The sequence below is a fragment of the Brachyhypopomus gauderio genome, chromosome 10 (genome assembly GCF_052324685.1).
Source record: "Brachyhypopomus gauderio isolate BG-103 chromosome 10, BGAUD_0.2, whole genome shotgun sequence".
Taxonomy (NCBI): domain Eukaryota; kingdom Metazoa; phylum Chordata; class Actinopteri; order Gymnotiformes; family Hypopomidae; genus Brachyhypopomus; species Brachyhypopomus gauderio.
Genome location: NC_135220.1, coordinates 6,545,383 through 6,569,804, shown reverse-complemented (window position 1 = coordinate 6,569,804; position 24,422 = coordinate 6,545,383). Strand labels below are relative to the sequence as shown.

General features: G+C 42.2%; 1 protein-coding gene across 9 annotated transcripts in view; it reads left to right on the top strand.

Annotated features, from left to right (window-relative positions):
- The window catches only part of strbp (spermatid perinuclear RNA binding protein), an 89,738-nt gene that overhangs the window by 29,451 nt on the left and 35,865 nt on the right, over positions 1-24,422 (top strand). For 8 of the 9 annotated variants that reach the window (XM_077019052.1, XM_077019046.1, XM_077019048.1 and 5 more), the window contains one exon: positions 12,470-12,620. In XM_077019052.1, coding sequence (XP_076875167.1) covers positions 12,618-12,620 — 3 coding nt within the window. In that variant the 5' untranslated portion in view covers positions 12,470-12,617. Of the gene's footprint in view, positions 1-5,622; positions 5,733-12,469; positions 12,621-24,422 lie in introns of those variants that run through there. The other variant, XM_077019054.1, reaches the window with a different exon arrangement.

Below are 24,422 nucleotides of genomic sequence, written 5' to 3'. Positions count from 1 at the left end.
AAATCATTTCGAGTATATGTATAAATATTTAACTTAATTAAGTTTAACCTGCTGGGAAATATTGAAACGGACCTTTAAAGTGACGTACAAGTGCTTAAATTCCACCTTGTATAAGTGTATAAACCAGGGATGTCAAAGTCAAATACACCGAGGGCCAAAAAAACAAATTTGCCACAAGCCAAGGGCCGGACTGGTTCAATGTTTATTAAAACATATTAAAATGATTGCACATAGCCTATTGAACCAAGACCTAACACAGTGTATATTATTTAATGCTTAAATGAATAAAGCAATATTTTCTTATGGATCTGTCAGTAATTTCAAGTGAAAACATTTTTCAACAAGCAAACATGAGTAAAGTAATAAAGGTTTGAAAAGTGCTGGAATTTAAGCTAAAGTACTTGAAAATGCTTGAAATTGTAACTACTTTGTTTCACAACAAATAGCTATCTGACTGAACAGTTCTTTTGTATTACGTTAACAAATACGAGCCTCTTGTAATTCCAGGACGAAACATGAGAGAACGTGAAGACGTTAATATTAGGCGTTTTGAAAATAAACAACCATTAAATAATGTAAATAAAAAGCGAATTATTTCGAATATATGTATAAATATTTAACTTAATTAAGTTTAATGTGCTGGGAAATATTGAAATGGACCTTGAAAGTGACGTACAAGTGCTTGAATTCCACCTTGTAAAGGTGTATGAACCCTGCAAACATGACATTTTTTTTTGTACTTTTAAGTACAAAATTCGAGAGATGCACGACCTCGCGAATCGACAGCGCGCGAGACACTCGCGCACGAGCTGAGCCACTGCGATTACGTTATTTTCGCTGCGCTGACATCCAGGGGGCCGTAGATAATCAATTCACGGGCCGGATCTGGCCCACGGGCCTTGACTTTGACATATGTGGTATAAACCCTGCAAACATGACTTTGTTCATTGCGCTGAAGCATGGCGCACAAGTTACAAAATTCGAGAGGTGCACGACCTCGCGAATCGACAGTGCGCGAGGCCCTCCTGCACGGGCGGAGCCACCACGATTACGTCATTTTCGCCTCACGGACCCTCGTGACACGTCAAGTATAAACCAGGCTTAACTCGCTATATAGCCAAAGAGATGCTGCCGTTAAATATGGTCGAAAAGAAAACATTTTTAAACATGCTGCAAAGATTTGACAAGCAGTATGAACTGCCCAAGAAAACGTATATCTCCCAAACTGCCATTCCAACCTTATATAATGAAGTGAAAGATGGCGTTCTGAAGGAGATTAAAGACATCTCATTTTACTCTGCCACTACAGATATGTGGTCAAGCTCAAATATGACCCCATACATGAGCTTTACAATACATTACATTACTGCACACTGGTGTAATTGTATTATTATGCTACTTTATTATTATTGTGGCACATTGTCTTAAAGCTCCTTTGGGGAGCAGTTGGGGTTATGTGCCTTGCTCAAGGGCATCTCAGTCATGACCTCAGGGAATCGAACCCACGTCCCTCCGGTCACAAGACCAGTTCCCTACCACCAGACAATGACTGCCCCATTCTTACAAGTGCATGACACACAATCACAAAGTACAGGCAACAGTCCACCACTAACACCATCCAGCAGTTAATGTGTTCCCAGCCTAACACTGACCTCTCTGCACTATGACTGGCATCATGTAGGGCTGAGTTGAGTTTGATGGCCTGCAGAAGCAGCTGTTGGATCTGAGGCTGCAGGATAGCTCCTTACAAATGGGTCCCTCCACCAACACGTCCACAGATGGGTTCAGTGATCTGACCCATACACATACACACACACACACACACACACACACACACACACACACACACACTGCAGGATAGCTCCTTACAAATGGGTCCCTCCACCAACACGTCCACAGATGGGTTCAGTGATCTGACCCATACACATACACACACATACATACACTGCGGAATAGCTCCTGATACGTGGGTCCTCCTTGATTTACTGGTGGATACTATGTGAGGAGGTCTGCTCTCTCTCTATCTCTCTCTCTCTCTCTCTCACACATACACACACACACACACACACACACACACACTGCGGGATAGCTCCTTACACATGGTTCCCTCTACCAACACGTCCACAGATGGGCTCAGTGATCTGACCCACAACCACACACACACATACACACACACACACAGCCATACACAGATACAGATAGCTGCAGTGTTAACAGGTGCAGTGCTGCAGGGCAGTCTGGGTGGATGTGGCAGGAACAGATGGTGCTGAGGGTTGTGGACCAACCCACACTAGCCCCACCCATATCTCGAGTTTTTGCCATGAATGCTAGAGAGACAGAGTGTGTGCATGTGTGCGCGTGTATGCGCGCAGGGCTGTGTAGCTGGGTGCTTCATCCTCCCAATTATCCTCATTGATTTACTGTGATGAGTAATTCACACAGCATGCGTGCACACACACACACACACACACACACACACACTCACTCACTCACACACACACACACACACATACTTAAACACGTACACACACATTTTCTCTCTCTCGCACACACGGACACACAAACAATTTATTTTCCTCTCCTTCCTCACTATAAAGGGTTTTGGGCATATTTGAGATAGAATGCTCTACAAGCCAATAGACGAATTCTTGCAGCCTAATCTATATGTAGAATAATTTGGAAGGTGTGTGTGTGTGTGTTAGGGCTGAACGATTAATCGCATTTGCGATAATTTCGCGATTTTTAAAAACGCGATTGTCTAATCGCACAGGCTGCGATTTAAACTGGTCACGTGACTTGGGAGCGAGCCGAGCCGAGGACGAACGGAGCAAACCCGAGCAGGAGGCAGGGAGGTGGAGAAGTGAAGTTAACACAGCGCACTTTAACTTGTTGCACAACGGCTTCAGGCTCGACAGAAGCTGACACAACTGAAAGTCTAATTACCAAAGAGGGGCAGCACATAAGTTGTGTGAAATTACTTTGGCTTTTAAAAAGATGCTGCTCAACGTCAGGTACCCTGCAAAACATGCCTTGCTACTGTTGCTACGACGCGAGGTAACACTACAAACCTTCAGCATTAAAAAAACACCACAAAGCCTCGTATGATATTTGTAAGGCTAAAATGCCAACGACCAGTGCTGCATCTTCAAATACGCCAAAGTGTTTCTCTGCGCTTATACAGCTTTAGTATGCGGTGAGCAGCGAAATACCGTAAAATCACGCATATAGGCGCAATAAGATTTAAAGCACGGATGAATCGCGAAAGCGCGGATAGCTTGACCGCGGTCCAGCAGACAGGGTTCACTGACCGAACCGTTTGAAAGTGTAACTCCTTATGGATGTAATTCGAAGCGGCACGCTGAAATAACTCGGGCAGTAACGGAGTTCATAGTGAAAGACATGATGCCCGTTAATATAGTGAACAAGCCCGGCTTCATGGCTTTGTTAAACACACTGGATATGCGCTACCAAACGCCCTCATGCACATATTTTAGCCAAGTTGCTATAGCCTACCTGCAGGGCTGCCAACTCTCACGCATTGAGCATCTTAGACTAAAAAATTAGTAGTTCGCTCTGGCGCCAACCACAGGCGATCGATCGATCACGATATAATAATAATACTTAAATTTAGTCCATTTTACACCCAGTGGCGGACTTAGCAATTTGGAGGCTCAAGGCGAATTTAGCTAGGGGGCCCATCAACATTAATATGCGAGAAATAAGTTCAGGTTCACACTACAAGATTTTAGGCTGGTTTTTCAGTCGCCGACTGTTTTTGTAGATCGCCGACAGAAACTGTGGTCGGACAAAATCGGGGATCATTCGGCGCTCGCTCAGTCGTGTAGTGTGAACTGCTGAAAGACGCTCGCCGAGCCGTCGCCGAGTGGCCGCCAACTCATCGCAGACGACCGGCAGATATCTAGCATGTTTAATATCTAGCATGTTTCATATCTAGCCCAGTCGGCGACTGTGAGTCAACAGCAGCGTCTAGCTTCATACAACTTTACTACAAGACTGTGTTTAAGTTATTGTGACAGCACTAGAGAAATAGTGCGATTGACTATATATATGTTCACTGCAACGGAGAGATGAAATAATTCTGGCAATTTGGGACTATGGAGTGGTTAAACGGTAAAAAAAATAATAATAACGAAAACGTGGAGCACATGTACGTTGTTTTTATTTTCTTCGTGGTGTTGCTGGTTCTCGCGAGTGTTTCATTTTCGTGTTCTCGTGTTTTTGGACGGCAGCCAGATGAGTCGGCGATTCCCCAGTCGTTTAATTCGTGAGCCCACGTCACCGATCAGTCATGTAGTGTGAAAGCCACAACAACTGAAAGACTTGCGATTACAGCACAACCAGTCGTGTAGTGCGAACGGCACAAAAACCTGATGACTGAAAAGTCGTGTAGTGTGAACCTGGCTTTAGCTAGACAAGGGGGCCCTACAGTGGGAGGGGCCCAAGGCAATTGCCTAGCAACGCCTCTATGCAAAGACCGCCTCTGTATACACCCCCCCCCCCTGCAACCCTGTATCTGAGCTGTATAAAAAATGCCGAAACAGAGTTTCCTGAAGTGGAACAATGGGAAAAAATCGCGATTTTAAATCGCAATCGCAATTTATAGATAAAAAATTGCAATTAGATTATTTTCCAAAATCGTTCAGCCCTAGTGTGTGTGTGTGTGTGTGTGCGTGTGTACAAGCTTATGTAGGCACCTGTTTTCTGGGAAAGTCTTTCACATAGACAAAGAGCAGCTCCTACACGCACATACATGCGCACACACAACCATAAACACTCAATTGAACATAAGCCGAGCTCAGGAAAATCCTGGTGACGGAGAGCAGGATGTACTTTGGTCTTCTGGTGGGGGAAGAACATGCCGAAAGGATTCCCAGAACCTTCACAGCCCTGCACACTAATGAAGGAGCTAGCCATGTTCACCATGTATGTGCAGAGAGTGCTGTCAATCAACAGAGCACCTCCAGAGACTGGCACCTCCCACTTCTCCAGACTCACTCAGATAGGTCAGCATAAAGAGCTGCACTCTACCTTCCAATGTTCTGACTCATTAAAGTCTGTATGTGTGTGTATGTGTGTGTGTGTGTGTGTGTGTGTGTGTGTGTGTGTGTCTGTGAAGATCTATGCATGTGAAATGTTTAGCACAATGATGAGAATAGAACATGGCCAACAGTTGGCGCTATGCATGACCTTCCCACTGTGATCATTGTGGGATGTTGTCAAATTCATAACCCATTTGATTGTGCAAAGTGTGTCTCATTGGCTTTTTCCAAGTTAACTACAAAGTGTGTGTGAGTGTGTGCGTAAGAGAGTGTGCATGTGTGTGTGAGTGAAAGTTAGCCATAGAAAATGTTGCATTTGGTGCGTTACACTTGGAGTGTTACAACCTTAAGTCATCTGTACTCATGCAGACCAGCAGGTGGCACCACCAGCAATGCACAATGCGGGTTTGCATCAAAGAAGGAAAATGGGATGTGACCAGTAGCATACAGCACCTAGATGTATGTACCCTTTTACCCTTTACCCTTTATGAACCCAACTTTGATTTGCCTGGCTTCCCATTCTACAAAGGTTAGCACTTACGACACTTTACTGCACACTCAGGAGGCGACATGATGGAAAATGTCCCTGTGCATCGCTGGCCAGTGATCATTTGTGGTCAGTGATCACCACGAAGGGGTGCCACACTCCCTTAATGCCTCCACTCCTGAAAGGTGAGCTTCATGGCCAGTAGTCTCTATGAAGTCTCTAACTTCATATTTGCATTCTGTGAGCATCTTCCTGGTCTCACTTGTTGTCTCCGCTCCCATGTTGGAGGCATCTACCTCAACAATGAAGGGATGTTTGGGGTCTGGCTACTGCAGTATTGGGATGGAGCTGAATGCAGGTTTGAGTTTGGTTCAAACAATTTTGTTTAGATATTGTAAACTTAAGATTTGTACACACTTTGTATGTGAACTCTCTGCTAACAGATATTATTATTCTATCTTTTCGAGTCTAAAACACCTCTGACACACACTGTTTAACCTCACCACAATTTTCTTTGCTCTGCAATTAAAAAATCCCAACTCATTAACATAGTGTTATTCTAGTGTTCAAATATGACACATTTTTTAAACTCCGCTTACTCTTGCATCACACACCTATGTTAATGTGCACACCTCCTTCCTTCTCTCGACACACACGTGAACAAATCTACATATGTGTTCACAGACTTATCCACCTTCACATCACACTAGGGCTGCAGCTATACGTTTTAGTAATCGAGTATTCTACTGAAAATTCCTTTTGAGTACTCGAGTAATTTGATAGAACGTATTTTTGCTTGGGTAAAGAGCGATTATAAACACACAAGGGAAAATAATTTGTGCATAGCAACAAACTCTTTTCTTTTTCTAGAATTGCAAACACAAATATAAATAAAACAAAATGTAATATAAGCGCTGTTGGTTTTACGAGTGTTAATCTCTGACCACACAGTGTCTGCTAGAAGTGACCGGCTACTGATTAGTGAGCTAAATTTGACAACTGCTTGGCTAACTTTATTATGTTTTTATTTCTCATCTTAAATCCACAGTGCTGTATTTGATTTAAAATGATAAATTTTACCTTAAGGGCATCTTAATCACCATCATAAAAAACTAGCCACACATTTGACAGAAGTGATAATTAACAGAAACCTACCCTTCCGTAGGGCTAAGGTTACATTAGTAAGGCACATTAATGTTAATCTCATTGATTTGTGCAGCGTTAATTTAGCCTAGTCTTGGGTCTTGTCTGTTCTGGGTGTGTTTGGAGGTGCTGCTGCAGCATGGATGCGCTGCTGTGGTCGACACAGGCAGCGGTGCAATGGACACATCATGGTGTTCGTATGGGTTCATACGGGTGCTTGAAATCCTTGAAAATGCTTGCATTTTAACATTGCATTTTCCAGGTTTGAAAAGTACAGGAATACTGCCTAAAGTACCGGTACTTGAAAATGATTGAAATTGTAATCGTGTGTATCTAGTTTCACAACAAGTAGCTATCTGACTGAATAATTATGTTATAAATACAAGCAAGCAATGTACCACCTCTTGGTCAGAGGGTGGTGTGGGAGGAGTCAGAGTCTCAGGATGGTGTGGGAGGAGTCAGGTATCACTGTGCCTCTTTTCATGTTAGTTCCAAGGTCGTCCTGCACAGGTTTTATGTGTAAACAGATGCAGGGCTCTCCCCTCCTCTCCCTTCTTACAAGTATGTATACACATACTTGTAAATTAAAAGAGCTTCCAAGCAGTAGTGCATCATTAATAATGATGGAGACTTATAATTGCCTATGGGCGTGCGTATGTAGGTGGAGTGGTGGGTGAGGATGGTTGGTGTTTAATACCATATAATACTGATTTAGAGTGGTTGGTGTTTAATACTATATAATAGTGCTGGGCGGTATACCGGTTCGCACCGAAAACCAGTGTTTATTTTTGTTATCATAAGAATTTTTCATAAACCAGCCACACCGGTTTAAAAAACCTTTACATGTCCGGAACACAGCATGGTCCTTCATTGTTACTCAAGGGACGTTTTTTATTGCTGCGCCGCTAAGCACACATGCCATAGAATGCAAATCTAGCTTGCTGAAAACGAGGGATGTTCTGAACCACAAATTCTCCCAAACATTGAAGTAAAAGATGATGCCCCAAAGGAACTTTTGCCAATGAAAGAAGCTGTTTCTGTTGTCAGGAAGTACCGTATTTTCTCGACTATACAGCACGCCTCAATATAAGCCGCACCTACAAAGTAAAAAAGGAAAAGAAAAATGTTTTATAAGCCGCACCGGGCTAAAAGCCGCATAAATCTACTGAACTAAATACATTTAACTGAACTGATCAGTTTCTGAATGGTGCCTGTAGCATTTCATGTGCGACAGATTTGGCTTTCAGCCGGTGTTGTGCCGAATTCCGACTCCCCTCGTTTATCCACATAAAGGAGATGCTACAGATTATATTGTCGATTTACGTTTCTATGCATAACTAAGAGGTAGACTTTAATTATCCATCACAGCAAACAGCATTATCTATGTCCAAAGACACACTGGCTCAAGGGTGTTAATTATTTTAAATAAAATACACACTGGCTATACCGAAGTTCACCTCTGACCACATGACTTCGCAGTAGGCCTGTGTTGAAAAAATCGATTTTTCGATTCAGAATCGATTCGCATATGATGATCTGATAATCGATTCGTACGTCCAAAGATCGATTTTTTTTGTGAACTTTTAACACCGCCTCGTCACTGAATTCACGCAGGCGTGCTCGGTCTAACTAGCTGTAAAACAACAGTGACGGTAACGACGATAGTCAAATCGGCAATCTAAAAACAGAAGAACAGTTTATCCAATGTCAGTGACTATTTACAGTTAGTCCATGTCACTGACAGTTTACCCAGTGTTTTTACAGTTTAAAAAAGTTAAAAATGCTCTTGTAACGTTGGGCGCAAGGCGATGGACGAGACAGAATCCTTTGCACTTTCCAAATCGTTACGTTTATTACATTTACCGAAGCGCAGACAACGCACATAAAACACGTTTACATAGAACATGTGTGACTCAAACAACAAGCACAGGACGCTGCGCGAACGCACATTAAGTAGACAAACCACACAAACCCCACGTGATGACGAGACGAGCCACAGGTGAGGATTATCACAAGACGCACCCGCACCCACGGAGATGCACAGACGCAGACGAGTAGACGCAGACAACGTTAACACACGCCCAACAGGGAGGGGTCGGGGACCGTAACGTGAGAGTTCTGTTCTTATACTCTCACTTTAAAGAAAAATACACGTTTACATTTTATACTTTCAGTTTATTAAGTGTGAGCACTTTTAAAATAAAAATGCATTTGGTAGCAACAGCTTTTGGGTGACTTCTTAATTATTTCAATCATAATAATAATGCACTGGTTAGTGTCCCAGTAGGAGTCCACTGTTGCAGATATAGACACCTCAAAGATGTCCTCTGTTTATTGTCCTGGATTACCTTTCTTGAAGGTAGATTTATGATTACCCATTTCACCAGTCTTCCAGCCATCAGTACTACCAACTACCAGTAACTATTTGCTGATTAATATTGATATAATACTAGTTTTAACATGTTGCTTCTGTACATAGTCAGGAAACAGCTCAAATAAATACATTTTTAATAACACTAAACCCCGAATTGGATCAAATTGGATCGAATCGATTAAATAGGATTAAATCGAAATAAATCGATTCTTAATCTTCAGAATCGGAATCGGATCGATTCTTGGAATTTGAATCGATACCCAGCCCTACTTCGCAGTATTAAAGCAGTATTATGTCTAAATATCTAGTTAGGACAAAACTAGAGTGCTGAATGAAGTTATAATCACTGTAACTCCCGAATATCATCTGTAGTGTCTTAATGCGTGTGCAAACAAGGGGAGTCGGAATTCGGCACAACACATGATGGCTTGAAAAAATTTATCCGTCGTGCCCGCTGCTTGCATGTGGTAAATGAAAATGAGCACTTTCTTCTTTGATTTACAACTTTGTCCTACCACCTGATTAACATTCTGCTCCACCCCTGATGGGTGAAGAAACATCTACAGAAAAGCCGCACCTCATTATATGTCGCATGGTTCAAAGTATGAGGGAATAAGTAGCGGCTTATAGTCCAGAAAATACGGGTAGCAATCGCAGGGGCTCCGCTGTGGCGTGTCGAGATCGCGTTCCGCTCTTCAGCGCTGTGTTTTGCGCTATTATGTTTGCAGGGTTCATCCACTTTTACAAGGTGGAATTCAAGCACTTGTATGGCACTTTAAAGGTCCATTTTCAATATTTTCCAGAACCTTCGGTTTAAGTTACATATTTATACAAAGACACATATGGTCGAAATGATTTGAAATAATTAGCTTTTTATCACATTAAAAGAGAAAAAAAAAATTAAAGGTTTTGCATTTGCATATATGATTCATTCACTACTTTAGTGCTACCATTTGAAAACTGATCATGTGGGGCCATGCAAATCTGTATTAGGTGGAGACATTTTTCTAATGGGTACTCTTAACCACTCTACTGCAGTAATTCTTTTCGTAATCAATGCAGTTAACACATCATGCACGGGGGGAAAAAAACTGTCAAATACCGTGAAACCGATATAATTTTGAAAAATACCATGATATAGAATTTTGGTCATACCACCGAGCACCACTATATAATACTGATTTAGGATGAGACCAAAGTGAAGTTACTGCATTTTGCTTTTTTGTGATAAAATTATCAGTATGTAAACATCAACACATTCCTAAATGTAGTGATGTTTGAGTGTTCCTAAATGTGGAGATCAGGAACAACTGTCTAAATTATCCCACCAAATACCCCACATGTCATCACTGCAGTGTAGGCGTAGCCCATCACCATTACCACTGCGGAAATAGCAGTGCTGTCTCAGGATGTGGTGAGGGCCTTGCTCAGCAGCTACTGGGTTGCCTCTAGTGCTATTCACTAAAGGAGGGATTCTGACAAAGCAGTGCACTGCTGATCTGGCAACCTGTGTGGAAGCTGGTGGCAGGCAGACTGGCGCAACTCCTGTGAGAGCAGGAGAGGTGGGGCTTAGCAAACCCACTCTTTTAATATTTTCAGCCTAGCCATGGCATCTTCGTTTGTTTACATTTTACGCTTCTCTCTGATTTCCTGCTTGCAATAAATGATGTGATATGTCATGAGAAAAAGGGGCTTTGTCCCAAATCACCTAAACAAATGTAAGGAATAATAGCAAAATGTATACACAAAAAGTATTTTTCTATAACTCTCACACAGCGCCTGGATAACAGACTGACTCTTATTGTTCACAAGTCATCTTGGGGTGTGTGTGTGTGTGTGTGTGTGTGTGTGTGTGTGTGTGTGTGTGTGTGTGTATGTGAGAGAGAGAGAGTCTGCCTGTGTTTGCGTGTGTGAGTCTGTCTGCCTGTGTTTGCGTGTGTGAGTCTGTCTGCCTGTGTTTGCGTGTGTGTGTGTGAGTCTGTCTGCCTGTGTTTGTTATTGTGTGTCTGTGTGTGTGTGTGTGTGTGTGTGTGTCAGTCTGCCTGCGCGCGCGCGTGTGTGTGTGTGTACACCACTCTCTCCATGGCTTTCTTTCCCCCACCTCCTAATGGGGTTGTGTGGGTTCAGTTCTGTTTTAAGGTCTTAATGTAACACAGGAGGACCTGTGTGCTACTTCTAGCTGCTCCCTTGTTCTAATTTTATTTCTGAAAAAGAAACATTTTGTACACTAGTTGGTCTGTATACACTGTATGTGTTTGAGTGTGTGGGGCTGTATGGCCAGTACTCACGCAGAGGATGGGGGGAAGAAAAACACGCAATACTAACTTCAGGCCTTGAACCATCTTCCATTTGGTAAATGTCTAACCATCAGAACCATGATGATATGCTGACTGTCTCAATCAAACACACAGATACTTACACACACTGATACTCACAGATACGCACGTCACAGATATTCACACACAGTCTCAGTCTGGTCCTCATCTCTGTCATGCTTAAATCAAGGTGATCAGAGGCAGGATTCTGTATCTGTGTGTGTGTGTGTGTGTGTCAGAGGTCTAATGCTGAAAACCCTCAGGTTAATTGCATCACTTCCTCCTGTCTCCCATGATGATAGCTGGTTTGCAGCTGTGTGCTGTATTATGAACTTAGGAGTTGTTGTCCTTCATAACCACCCCCCCCCCCCCCCCCCCCCGCGCACACACACACACCAACACACACACACACACACACACACACACACACACACACACACACAGGCCCTGCAGCCTGCCCTACAAAGATAACCCGTGATCCTACAAACACACACACAGAGTTCTAATCACACTGCAGCCACTCAGTACTGAGCGAAAAATTATGGAGGAATAGTGACAGAAATATGGGATCAGAGAAGGAGAAGAAGGGAGTGTAAGAGAGGAAGAGGGAAAGAGAGTGTGAAAGGGAGAGAGTCGAGGAGGAGAAAGAGTCACAAAGCCATAAAAGAGTGGCAGAGTGGAAAGGAGAGGGAGAGATGGATAGACAGAGCAGAGAGAGAGAGACGTAGAGCAGAGCTTGACTTTGTTGCTTTTTCAAAGTTTTTTCAAAGTGGTTGGTGTATGTGTGAGCAAAAGGGAATAAAGCTGTGTGTTTCACTTGTGGTCTGTGTGTCGGAAGAAGAGATTGCCTCTAATCCAGGACACAGAGAATGAGGGGAGGCAGGAAAGGGTCCTGCATGATGGGTGGAGCCTAGTCCTGTTGAGGACGGGGCCGACACACTTCCCCATGATCGTGTGTGTGTGTGTGTGTGCTGCATGTAATACTGGGGTTGCCCTGAAAGAATGCATCAGTGCTGACAATAGACTCACCATATAATGACACTTATTCAGTATTCTCTCCCCCCTCCCTCTTCCTTTCTCTCTCCCTCAGGTCTGGGCAGCGTAGGGTGCAGCGGGGTCTGAGAGGCGAGTGCATGAGGAGGGCGTGTTCAGAGACCGCTGTCCCCACACACCGTGCTTGCACACGCAAACACACAACGTAGTTAAAGGGAGACACGGACCCAAGGTCGCCAGCAGCTATGGTAAATGTAAATGCTTTTCTGTGTGCTTGTATGTGTTTATGAGGGTCACAACTGCCATTCCCAATTTATAAGGCTACAGCAGGTATCACCAAATGGCGGATCGCGGTCCGGATCCGGACCCGAACGCCGTCCTGTCCGGACCCAATCACATTCCTGATTAACTGGATACGGACCCAAATGCCAAAAAAATGTAAACGGGAGACTATATTTTAAACCGGAGAATTTATTTTCAGACGAGTGTTACGTTCACCACCCATTTGAGTGTTACGTTCCCCCCCCCCCCCCCCCCCCCCCCCCCCCCCCCCGCTCAACAACTTTCGTTCGCCACCGCGGACCCGGACCTAAGGTCTGAGCTATCTGCCAAAAATGGACCGCGGAAAGATTTAATTGACTACCCCTGGGCTATAGTAATGTAGGTGCCAGTAATGTAGGTGTGGTCCTTGGTGCTTGTATAAGTATCCTGTTTTTGTGTCCATGTTTTTGCCCCTTGTAATGTGTTTTCACTGTCATCTTATAAATAATCTTGACTAGAATATGTTGTCAGTGTCAGAAGTGTAAATATGCTATAATTGATTAGATTCAATCATCATGGGCTGTAGGTGGAGTTAGGGTGCAGCTCAGTCTGAGAGTTGCAGGTGGAGTTAGGGTGTAGCTTACACTCTGAGGGCTTTTACAGACACATGTATTCATACTATTCAGATCTGAAATCACCCTAAATTATGTGTAGAATGGGGGATTGAGACATAGCCATGTCAGTGTTAGTCAGAGAGAGGGAGAGAGAGACAGTGAGGGAGAGAAAGAGAAAGATAGGAAAGGAAAGGAGAGATGGGTAGGGTGTAGATTGAGTAGGGTGTGTGTGTGTGTGTGTGTGCGCGCGCACGCACGCACGCATGCTGTGTGAATTATTAAAGCAGGAGGAGGAGACCTCATGAATAACTCACTCAGCCCAGTCAGCAGTGCTAACACACACTCACACAATACACACACACACAGAGTACTCACACAAACACACATGCACAACTACACACATAAATACTACACACACAACGATTACTCACACAAACACACACACATACACAGACTACTCACATATACACACACCACACACACTACTCACACAAACACAGAATACTCACAGACGCACACCCCACACACACTCACTACTCACACATACTACAGACACACAGACACATTGTCTCTCTTCCACCTCTTCTGTCTGTGTCTTTATGTGTGTGTTGGGTGACCTTGTCACAAAACCAATAACACAGACACAAAAAGTGATATCACACACAGAGCACTAACACACACACACACACACACACAGTCACAAAACCAATAACACCCACAAAGTGCTATCACACACAGAGCCCTAACACACAGTCACAAAAGCAATACTACATATACAGTGCTGTCTCTCTCACGCGCGCACACACACACACACACACACACACACACACACACACACACACAATATGGTTGCAATTGCGACCATAAGTATTAATTTGCATGTAATATAATTATTTCATTCGCAAGTGGCATCAGGTGATACAACAGCAAATTTATTTTTATTTATGGGTGAGGATTTTTTGTAATTGGGGAAAAAAATTTCTTTTGAAATTGTATTGTAAAAGTTAAACGATAGGCTACTTTAGCGCCCACTCACATGGACGTCTCTGCCTGTCTACAAATGAATGCATGTTTGCAGGAATTCGATCAACAGCATGACTCGCAAAGCAGTGTAGCTGAGCTGAAATTTTAGCACTACGCATTAGCTTGTTGAAAATGGCAAAGCAAAAAATATTCACTTTTTTCACACAATCTACATCTCTTTCGGACCATAAGAGTCCACACTTTATAACTGTACATAGTTTTAAGTTAACTTTAATGGGATCAAAAGTCACTCATGCACGCTAGGAAACAGTAAACTTTACAAGAAAGCAGTAAAGTTGGTTTCACGTTAGCATATTTGGAATTCTTTCTTCAAGAACTTTAACACAGTATTAACAAAAGTGCCAAAATATTGTTGTTTAAGATACACTTTGTTTCATGAACTTATGATGGACCATTTAAAAACTAATGGTCGTGAAACTAATTTTACCGCAGTTACAAAGAAGAGAAAGACATCAGGCATGTTGGACGGCAGATATCCTAAATAACAGATTACCTGATGTGAGCATGTGTTGTAATGTGTTGCAATGCTTATTAGTTTGTACATTATAGAACATTTATTGGATTTTTTCCTTTTAGGAGCTACTGGCTCCTTGAGCAATTTTTTTGTCTGGAGCCCTGCACACAGTGCTATCACACACCAGAGCACTAAGACACACACACACACACACACAAAGTGCTATCATACACAGAGCACTCCTCGTACTGCTGCGAGGTAAGAGGCTGAACATAAATGCTGAGAGGAGTGACATTTATTGAGGGTGAAAATCCCCTCCTCTATGTCATCTCCTTGTTTTGGTTTCCCAAGTTATCCTGCCGTCTCTGTCAATCTGTAACCACGCCCCTTGTAATCATTGTCACCTGTTTCTAGTTTAGTCCCCTTATTAGTCTTGTATTTAAACCCTGTTCTTGTGTAGAACATCTAGTGATTATACTTAGATGCTGTTACTGCTGTCAGGCCCGTTGACAGTCTTGCTGGGGCCCGGGACAAGAAAGTTTCATGTGCCCCCCCCCCCCTGCCGCGCATGTCATTTCAATTTACTCTGTAGCAGACAATCCTTGGTCATATAGTATATAGCTGATTGGTTTATACTTGACGCGTTGCGAGGCGCGAAGGTTCGCGGCGAAAATGAGGTAATCGCTGTGGCTCCGCCCGTGCGCGAGGGCCTCACGCGCTGTTGATTCGCAAGGTCGTGCACCTCTCGACTTTTTTTAGCTTCAGCGCAATGAACAAAGTCATGTTTGCAGGATTCATACACCTTTATAAGGTGGAATTAAAGCACTTGTACGTCACTTTAAATGTCCATTTCAATATTTTCCAGCACGTTAAACTTAATTATTAAGTTAAATATTTATACATATACTCGAAATGATTCGAAATAATTCGCTTTTTAATCACATTATTTAATGGTTGTTTATTTTCAAAACGCCCAATATTAACTTCTTCACGTTCTCTCGTGTTTCGTCCTGCAATTACAAGAGTCTCGTATTTGTTAACGTAATACAAGATACAAATACAATACAAATACTGTTCAGTCAGACAGATATTGTTGTGAAACGAAGTAGTTACAATTTCAAGCATTTTCAAGTACTTTAGCCTATATTCCAGCACTTTTCAAACCTGGAACACAATGCAACTTTAAAATTCGTCAGGTAAATGTTTTTCCTTTCTTTTCTGCGCTCCAGATTTCTGTATTTACTTTAACTATCCACCACTGTATTTCCCGCTGTTGGGCGGGTACCAGCCGGCTACGGTCGGTGCTAGATCAAACCATTTTTCAGTGGGAGGCGGGGGTGTATGCACTTAATGGAAAATATGCAGATAGATAAAAAACATTAGCCATTGAGCTTATTTTGAGTACAGAATTTTATATTAATGAAAGATTTCAAGATTATTTAAAAATTATAGACTTTAAATAAAAAATAAATTGCTGGGCTCTTTGATGGGCGCCCCTGGCCCTGGGGCCCGGGACAAAAGACCCGGTTGTCCCCCCCTGTCGACGGGGCTGACTGCTGTCTTTGTAAATTCATGTTTCAGTTTTCATTTTCTGTTAGATGTTCTTTGTTGTTGCTTTCCATATTGTTTAGTTTGTATACGTTGATGTTTGTGTTTGTAGTGCTAGTGTTTGTCCTCATATTAAACATCTTAAAGATTCACACTTGCTTCCCAGTAATATGGCAACAACACATCAAAAACCTGTAATAATGAAATGAGTGCAATTAAACATTATACAGTGATCAGTGACACTGTGATAACACATCAGTGACCAGTAACGATGCAACAATACATTATACAATGACCAGTAACACTGTGATAACACATCAGTGACCAGTAACGATGCAACAATACATTATACAATGACCAGTAACAATGCAACAACACCTTATACAATGACTAATAGCAATACAATGTCACATCAATGTCCAGTAACAACACAACAACACATCAATGACCAGTAACACTGCAAGGACATTATACAACCAGTAATACTGCAACGGCATACTATACTATAACTCGGCAAAATAGATACTTGTCTTCCCATTCTTATCATGATTTTAATTCTCATGTTAGATAAGCTAATTATTGCGCTAAGACGGTGCTGATGCAACTGGCTATTCACAATAGTAGCATGAGGCTTCAAATTCCTCTAGCATAAATGCTAATCTGCTAATCTCTGTGTTTACAACTGCTAAATGGTCACAGTCTAAGGGGGAGAAAAATGTTATATGGCTTTATATTAAGAAATATACACGGTGAAATGTGTGAGACAATGTGAGTACAATTTGGATACATTTTTATGAGTACAATAATTAAACATAGTTTCTACTTTAGAAAGAAATCTGTTTGAAATGCATGTTAATATAGTTAGCAGCCTAGTGTCACGTTACGGTCCCCGAACCCTCCCTTTGGGGCGTGTGTTAACGTCGTCTGCGTCTACTCGTCTGCGTCAGTGTATCTCCGTGGGTGCGGGTGTGTCTCGTGATTATCCGTCTCACCCAGGGGTCTCAAGTTTTGGATTCATGTCAGAGTGTGAGAGGGGGGGTGGGTGGCGAACGTAAGTTGTTGAGCGGGGGGGGGCGACATAGATATGAATCGGAGGTAAATAAACTAGATTTTTTTTTTCTCGCCGTGTGAAATCGGAAGTGTGGCGTGTGAGCATGTGAAGACGGTCAAATGCGTGTGTCACACGCTCAATGCGTGAGACTTGAGAGCCCTGGTCTCACCTGTGGCTCGTCTCGTCATCACGTGGGACTTACGTGGTCTGTCTATTTAATGTGCGTTCGCGCAGTGTCTTGTGCTCGTCGTTGTCTGAGTCTACACGTTTACGTGTGTGTTTACATGTTTCTCGTGCGCCGCCTCCCAGCGTCACACCTAGCTGTTGTAGTGTTTGGCCTTTGTGGGTAAGCTGTGTAACGTTAGCTAATTAGCCAACTGATGGCAGTAGGGTTGCCACCTGTCCCGGCACCGTCAACAATTTACGTTCGCGTATGACAGTGTCCGTGTTTTTTTGTCAGACCTAGGTGGCAACCCTAGATGGCAGCTAAATTTAATTTAACTGTAAGATAGCTAGCTATTTGTAAACAAGGCAGAATATGAGGCTTTATTAATTTATTAATAGATTTATTACCATTGTAAATATATGTAATATACAGTAATATATTCAATGAGAAATCTGTGACATCGTTCATATAAACCACGTAGGTATCATTTAATATGCTTTTTTAAAATAATAAACCCCTATCAAGTTGTAGCTTCCAAAGAAGCATAGCAACAGCATAACAAATCTTCACCCTTTTTGTTGGGATGAAACAGAGTAGTAAAATAAAAATGTAAATATTTGTTTGCCATATGCCATATTTGTCAATTGTGATTTTTACCCCAATCGAAATTGGTCCTCCGCATTTACCCACTGTGTAGTGATAACACACTCTCACACACACACACACACACACACACACACACACACACACACACACACACACACACACACACACACACACTAGTGATTACTAGGGGGCTGTGGTGCACACATGTCCAGAGTGGTGGGCAGCCCTAGCCTGGCACCTAAGGTGTAGTTGAGGTTAGGTGCCTTGCTCAAGGGCACCTCAGTCATGTCCTGAGGCCTAGGAATCGAACTTGCGACCCTCTGATTACAAGATCAGTTCCAGTACCACCAGACCATGACTGCTAATATTTTATAATAATAATATTTAATATAATAGTTAATATTAGCTAGTTAATTAGTTAGTTAATATTGGTAGTTAATATTTTGTGTACTAACCCACTAAACATTACTATTAAGATCAGTATATAGTAGGGATGGGGAGATTCACCGATTCACATCGGTGAATCGGCACACATGTCTGCGATTCGACTGCACCGGTAGATTCAACGTGCATCGGGTTTAATTTACGGTGCATCGACTCTAGCCTTTTTGCATTGGCAAATACCATGGTTATAATACCAAAACGGGTGTTTTGTTTTCCAGTATCTATTCCTTATTCTAACATATTTACAGAGGCAACATACTTTTTATTTTTATTGATTTCTTTTTTTTCGAGGCAACATAAATGCACCATCGTGTCCTCAGGTACTTACGCAAACACGCAGACGTACACAACAAAGATGGAGGAAAATGAGAGCATTAGCAACGACAAAGATATTTAATGCAAAGATATTTTCTGGTTTTTTAAGCGAGGTGGTCAACTTGACAAGACGCACGCAATCTGCAAACAATGCCGTGGGGCTATCAAATACGTTAGTAGCACAACAAACCTGGCGACACACATGAAAAGACGGCACGGTGTGGACATCTCTGCGGCCGCTACCCCCCTCATAAGTCTAGCAGACAGTAGTGTTGCAGATCATAATTTTCACTATGTTAATACAGTACTTTTAAAAACTGTTCATCTTATGTTTTAAACGTTTTGTATAAATATAGATGGAGAAAATAACTGAATAATTCACTTGAATAAATTAATGCTCTGTCTGAATATACTGAATTATGCATTTTTTTATATTATGTATTGGTTTTGCTCCATTGAAAACAACCAGGGGTGAGTTTCCTGAAACGTTCTTAGCGCTAAGTACTTCTTAACCTCATACGTTTCATACGAGGTTACAAAGCGCTACGAACGTTTCGGGAAACCCACCCCAGATGATTTGTATCACATAGTATCGACAAGGGGTTTCAGAGTATCACAGTTATATCGTTTCGGTGACAGTGTATCGAGATGTGTATCGAATCTACCTTAGTGGTGAAGATATACATCCTTAGTATATAGTATATTTATTGTAGTATTAGTTTGTACTGTGCAATTGGGACACATACAGTGAGGAAAATAAGTATTTGAACAGCCTGCGACTTTGCAGTTTCTCCTACTTAAAAATCATGGAGGGGTCTGAAATGTTCATTTTAGGTGCATGTCCAGACATAATCTAAAAAAAAAAACATCTGGAAATCACAATTTTTAATAATTTATTTTTTGTGTTACTGCTGCAAATAAGTGATTGAACTGTGAAAATCAATGTCAATCAAATCAATTTGGGACAGTAGACTTAGTTTGCAATTACTAAGGTCAAACATTTCCTGTAGTTTTTCACCAGGTTTGCACTGGGCTGTCACTGAGAAACACTGAGTTTGAACTCCCTCCAAAGATTTTCTATAGGGTTTAGGTCTGGAGACTGGCTAGGCCACTCCAGAACCTTGATATGCTTCTTACGGTGCCACTCCTTGGTTATCCTGGCTGTGTGCTTTGAGTCATTGTCATGTTGAAAGACCCAGCCATGACCCATCTTCAATGTTTTAACTGAGGGAAGGTTGTTCCCCAAAAACTCACAGTACACAGCCCCGGTCATCCTCTCCTTAATACAGTGCAGTCGTCCTGTCCCATGTGCAGAAAAACACCCCCAAAGCATGATGCTTCCACCCTCATGCTCCACAGTAGGGATGGTGTTTTTGGGATGGTACTCATGACTCCTCTTGATCATGGGCAAATGTGACGACAAGCCTGGGCGTGTGCTGGTTTAATCAGGGGAACCTTCTGTGTCATGCATGACTTTAAACTATGATGTCTTGGTGTATTACCCACAGTAAACTTGGAAACAATGGTGCCAGCTCACTTCAGGTCATTGACCAGCTCCTCCTGTGTAGTTCTGGGCTGATTCCTCACCTTTCTTAGCATCATTTGTACACCATGAGGTGAGATCTTGCATTGAGTCCCAGTACGAGGGAGATTGACAGTCATGTTTAGCTTCTTCCATTTTCTAATAATTGCTCCAGCAGTTGATCTTTTTTCACCAAGCTTCTTGGCAATTGCCCCATAGCCATTTCCAACCTTGTGGAGGTCCACAATTTTGTCTTTGATATCTTTGGACAGCTCTTTGGTCTAAGCCATGTTAGTAGTTGGAGTCTTACTGATTGTGTGGAGTGGACAGGTGTATTTATGCAGCTAACAACCTCAAACAGGTGCTTCTCATTTTGAATAAGTGGAGTGGAGGTGGACTTTTTAGTGGCGGACTAACAGGTCTTTGAACACCTGCCAATCAGCAAAAATTCTGCTCTCAAATACTTATTTGCAGCAGTAACACACAAATAAATTATTTAAAAATCATACATTGTGATTTCCAGATTTTTTTAGATTATGTCTCACACAGTGGACATGCACCTAAGATGAAAATTTCAGATCCCTCCATGATTTCTAAGTGAGAGAACGTACAAAGTCGCACGGTGTTCAAATACTTATTTTCCTCACAGTACATGTGCAATAATATGACCGGGGAATCTTAAGTAAAAGAATGAGGGGAATGAGCAGGAACAGGTGAAACTGGTGAAAACCTTGAAACAAGGAGGTTGAATTAAGCACATTGAGAAAGCCAGTGGTGGAGCAATCAGAACCAGAAACAAAAAAACTCTACACAGCACTTTTGCTGTGGTAACCATGATTCCAGGTAGGGGCTATCTATCTCTCTCTCTCTCTCTCTCTCTCTCTATTACCCTCTCTCTTTCTCTCTCTATCTCTTGCTTCCTCATGCACACGTATACAGAGTTATGAAAGACAGGTGACACCAGCCACATCTAGACACAGTCTTGCACTGAATTCAGTGTCTAGCCTACTTGAAATAGGTTTGAAGGCCAGTACTGCTATAAACTAGATGTGAGTGTAATGCTTTGTACTTGGACCAGTAAATGGGTCTACACGGATTGGTCACAAATGTGACTGACTACACAGACTGACTGTCTTGAACCCTGTAGTCATATTAGCAGATGTTAGCACCATGTACAAAAACAGGATGTTTTAATGTGCATTTACACTGTACATACACATGGCATTGACTATGCAAACTATGGGTGCAACTGTGGCCTAAGGATTAGTGGCCTGGGCTGATAGGGTCAGTGATTCAAGCCCTTTGATGAGCAATAACCAAGGTTTTAATAAACCTACGCTTCTTCTTCAAGAACTTAACAATGCAGCATAAAATATGTGCATGCATTTACATTCCCAAAATATTCACACATTCTGTCCTGTTTTCAAAGAAGAGGCCACTGCAAACATGACACAGTTGGGCAGAGAACTTCTTGGAGTCATTCAGGTACAGTGACCTGATTCAAAAAGTGCTGGGAGTCTGTATGAACAGCTAGTCTTACTGCAAACTACAAAATTGATCACACAGTGTGAGTGTGTGTGTGTGTGTGTGTGCTTCGCATCTCTTCTATTGAACATATAGTTACACATTTCAGAAGTGGCTCTTCATGGTCAGGGTGATGAGCTCACTCCATCACCAAACCCTTAGTTATATGCACAAAGTAAGGAAAGTACTTGCCAGATGAAGAGACTCCTCCTGAGAGGAGGGTTCTGCTTAGCTGTGGCCCTTCTCTTCTAGTCCTGGGTCATCCCAAGGAGCACCAGTGGAGGGAGATCCAGAGATGATGATCCTGCAGAACGGACATTAATCAGTATATAGTGAGTATATCAGTAAATAGTGAACATATGCATCTGAGAACATGGTGAGCACTAATGGTATAACAGGATTAAGTGGCTAAAGCGATACAGCAGGTAGACTGCAAATGGATAGAGATCAGTGTACAGGATGCATAGATGTACACTGATGTACACTGATGTGGATGGTAGGAGGGCAATATCTCATCCTTCCTTACCAAGATGAGCATACTGGCAAGTGGTACACACAGACAATGTTCTGTCTAAGTTACTATGAACCTGAACACTTAGCAGACACAGCATGGAGGGGGGTGGGGAGTGGTTCATTAGGGAAATGGCAGAGGGGGAAAACTGTTCCGAGGTGATCATCCCCTTTTGTGATGATATAAGAACTGGCTCACTCATATAATATAAGCTGTATGTTGAAATGTTTCCCTTACCTATACCCAAGTTCGTAAAGTGCTGTTTGTGTGGAGAGGGGCTAAGGGATACTGGTGACGGAGAAAAAGAAGAGAGGCTTGATGGGTAAGGGGTGATGTAATGTTCCCCTCGTTTTTACAATTCACATGTTAGATTACTTGCAAATAAAAGTACCTTTGGGCACTGGAGGAGAAACCTACTAAGCCTCTTCGCCTGCTTATTACCCCCGGCTACATAGCAGTCAGGTATAGGCCATGTTAGTGATGGCTCATCAACTTTACTATGTTAAGCACTCCAAAACAGGATCTCTGACACCCTTGGCCTGGCAGTTATCACACACACACACACACACACACACACACACACACACACACACACACACACACACACACACACACACACACACAGGCACCCAGATGAGTGTACCAGTATCCAGATTCTTTGGGCATGTCTATCATAAACAGTGCTCTCAGAACTGCTAGCCATGTTAATGCTGACCAATGTCTTGTGGGAAGGACCTAGATATGCGAATGAACAATCCCTAGAACTAGTGCACTTAGCCTTCACCAGTGCATAACCAATGTCTGTAGGAAGAAAGCGTGTGAGGGTGTGGATGTAGCATCCCCCTTCTGAGCTCTTCTGTGTCACATCATTGGCATTTTAACTGATATCACAGAAGGCCACAGTATGCAATTGAGTATAAAGATGTGTCCAATCATATTTGCTTTGTTTTTATTGTGAGTATTTAACTTGTCATTGTATTTGAGAATTCTGTGATTTGTTTTTAATAAATTCACAATATACAGCAAATGAAAATGTTCTATCAGAGTAAGGCAGGCAAGGGTAAAACCAGGTCACAGTGCTGATGCATTCCCTTGTGCATGGCTGGAGAGAATCTTCGCTTTGGGAATATGTTCATAAATTGCAAAAGCCTAAAATATTGCAATTTGACTTTTTCCAGTATCATTCAACTCTATTGCACAAGTATTTGAATACTGAATAGACTAAGTAGAACTGTGACACTGTCACAATCACCCCCTCCTCATCACTGCAGTCACCCAGCTGTGCCTCTTGTTTTGATTTCATTTCCTAGTTTCTGCTTGGTGTGCTTTTATTTTGAAATTCCCTTGTGTCTGACTTCATGCCCTAACCTTGTAACTCCGCCCCCTCATCATTGTTTTCAGCTGTCTTTTGTTTGGTTCTTGGTTTAGTCTGTGTATTTAACTCCTGTGTTTTGTCATTTGCTTTATCTGTTGTTGTGTTTGTAAGTACTTGTTGATCTGGCTCTTAATGGTTTGGTTCTATATGTCTTTGTTCATCTTTAGCTGTAATGTTCCCCCAGTTCAATATATTAGTATTTTCTGTCAGTGTTAGTTAGTGTTCTTGGTTAATGTTTGATTTGTCTTTGTTTTATATCAGTGTACTTCATGTAGCTTTTTAGTCTTGTTAATAAACCTCTTCATAGTCCGCACTTGCGTCCTGCCTCCAACACCCAAGCATTACAGACACATACACATATACACACACAAAAACCCCAGACAGCAAGAAGCAGTCATGGCTTTCTGTAAAACGCACTCATGCTGCTTCATGAGATGGATGAGTCCTGTCAATTTTATGTCTTTATTCTGTCAAAGGTCACTGACTTTCCAGGGAGTGTGATATAGTGTTACAGAAGTGACTCAGTGGAACTCCACTATCCAACACTGAACACTGTTCAAAGAGTTCACAGGGTTACCTGTGTCACCGGAATATTCAAATGCACCTCAGTTTTCA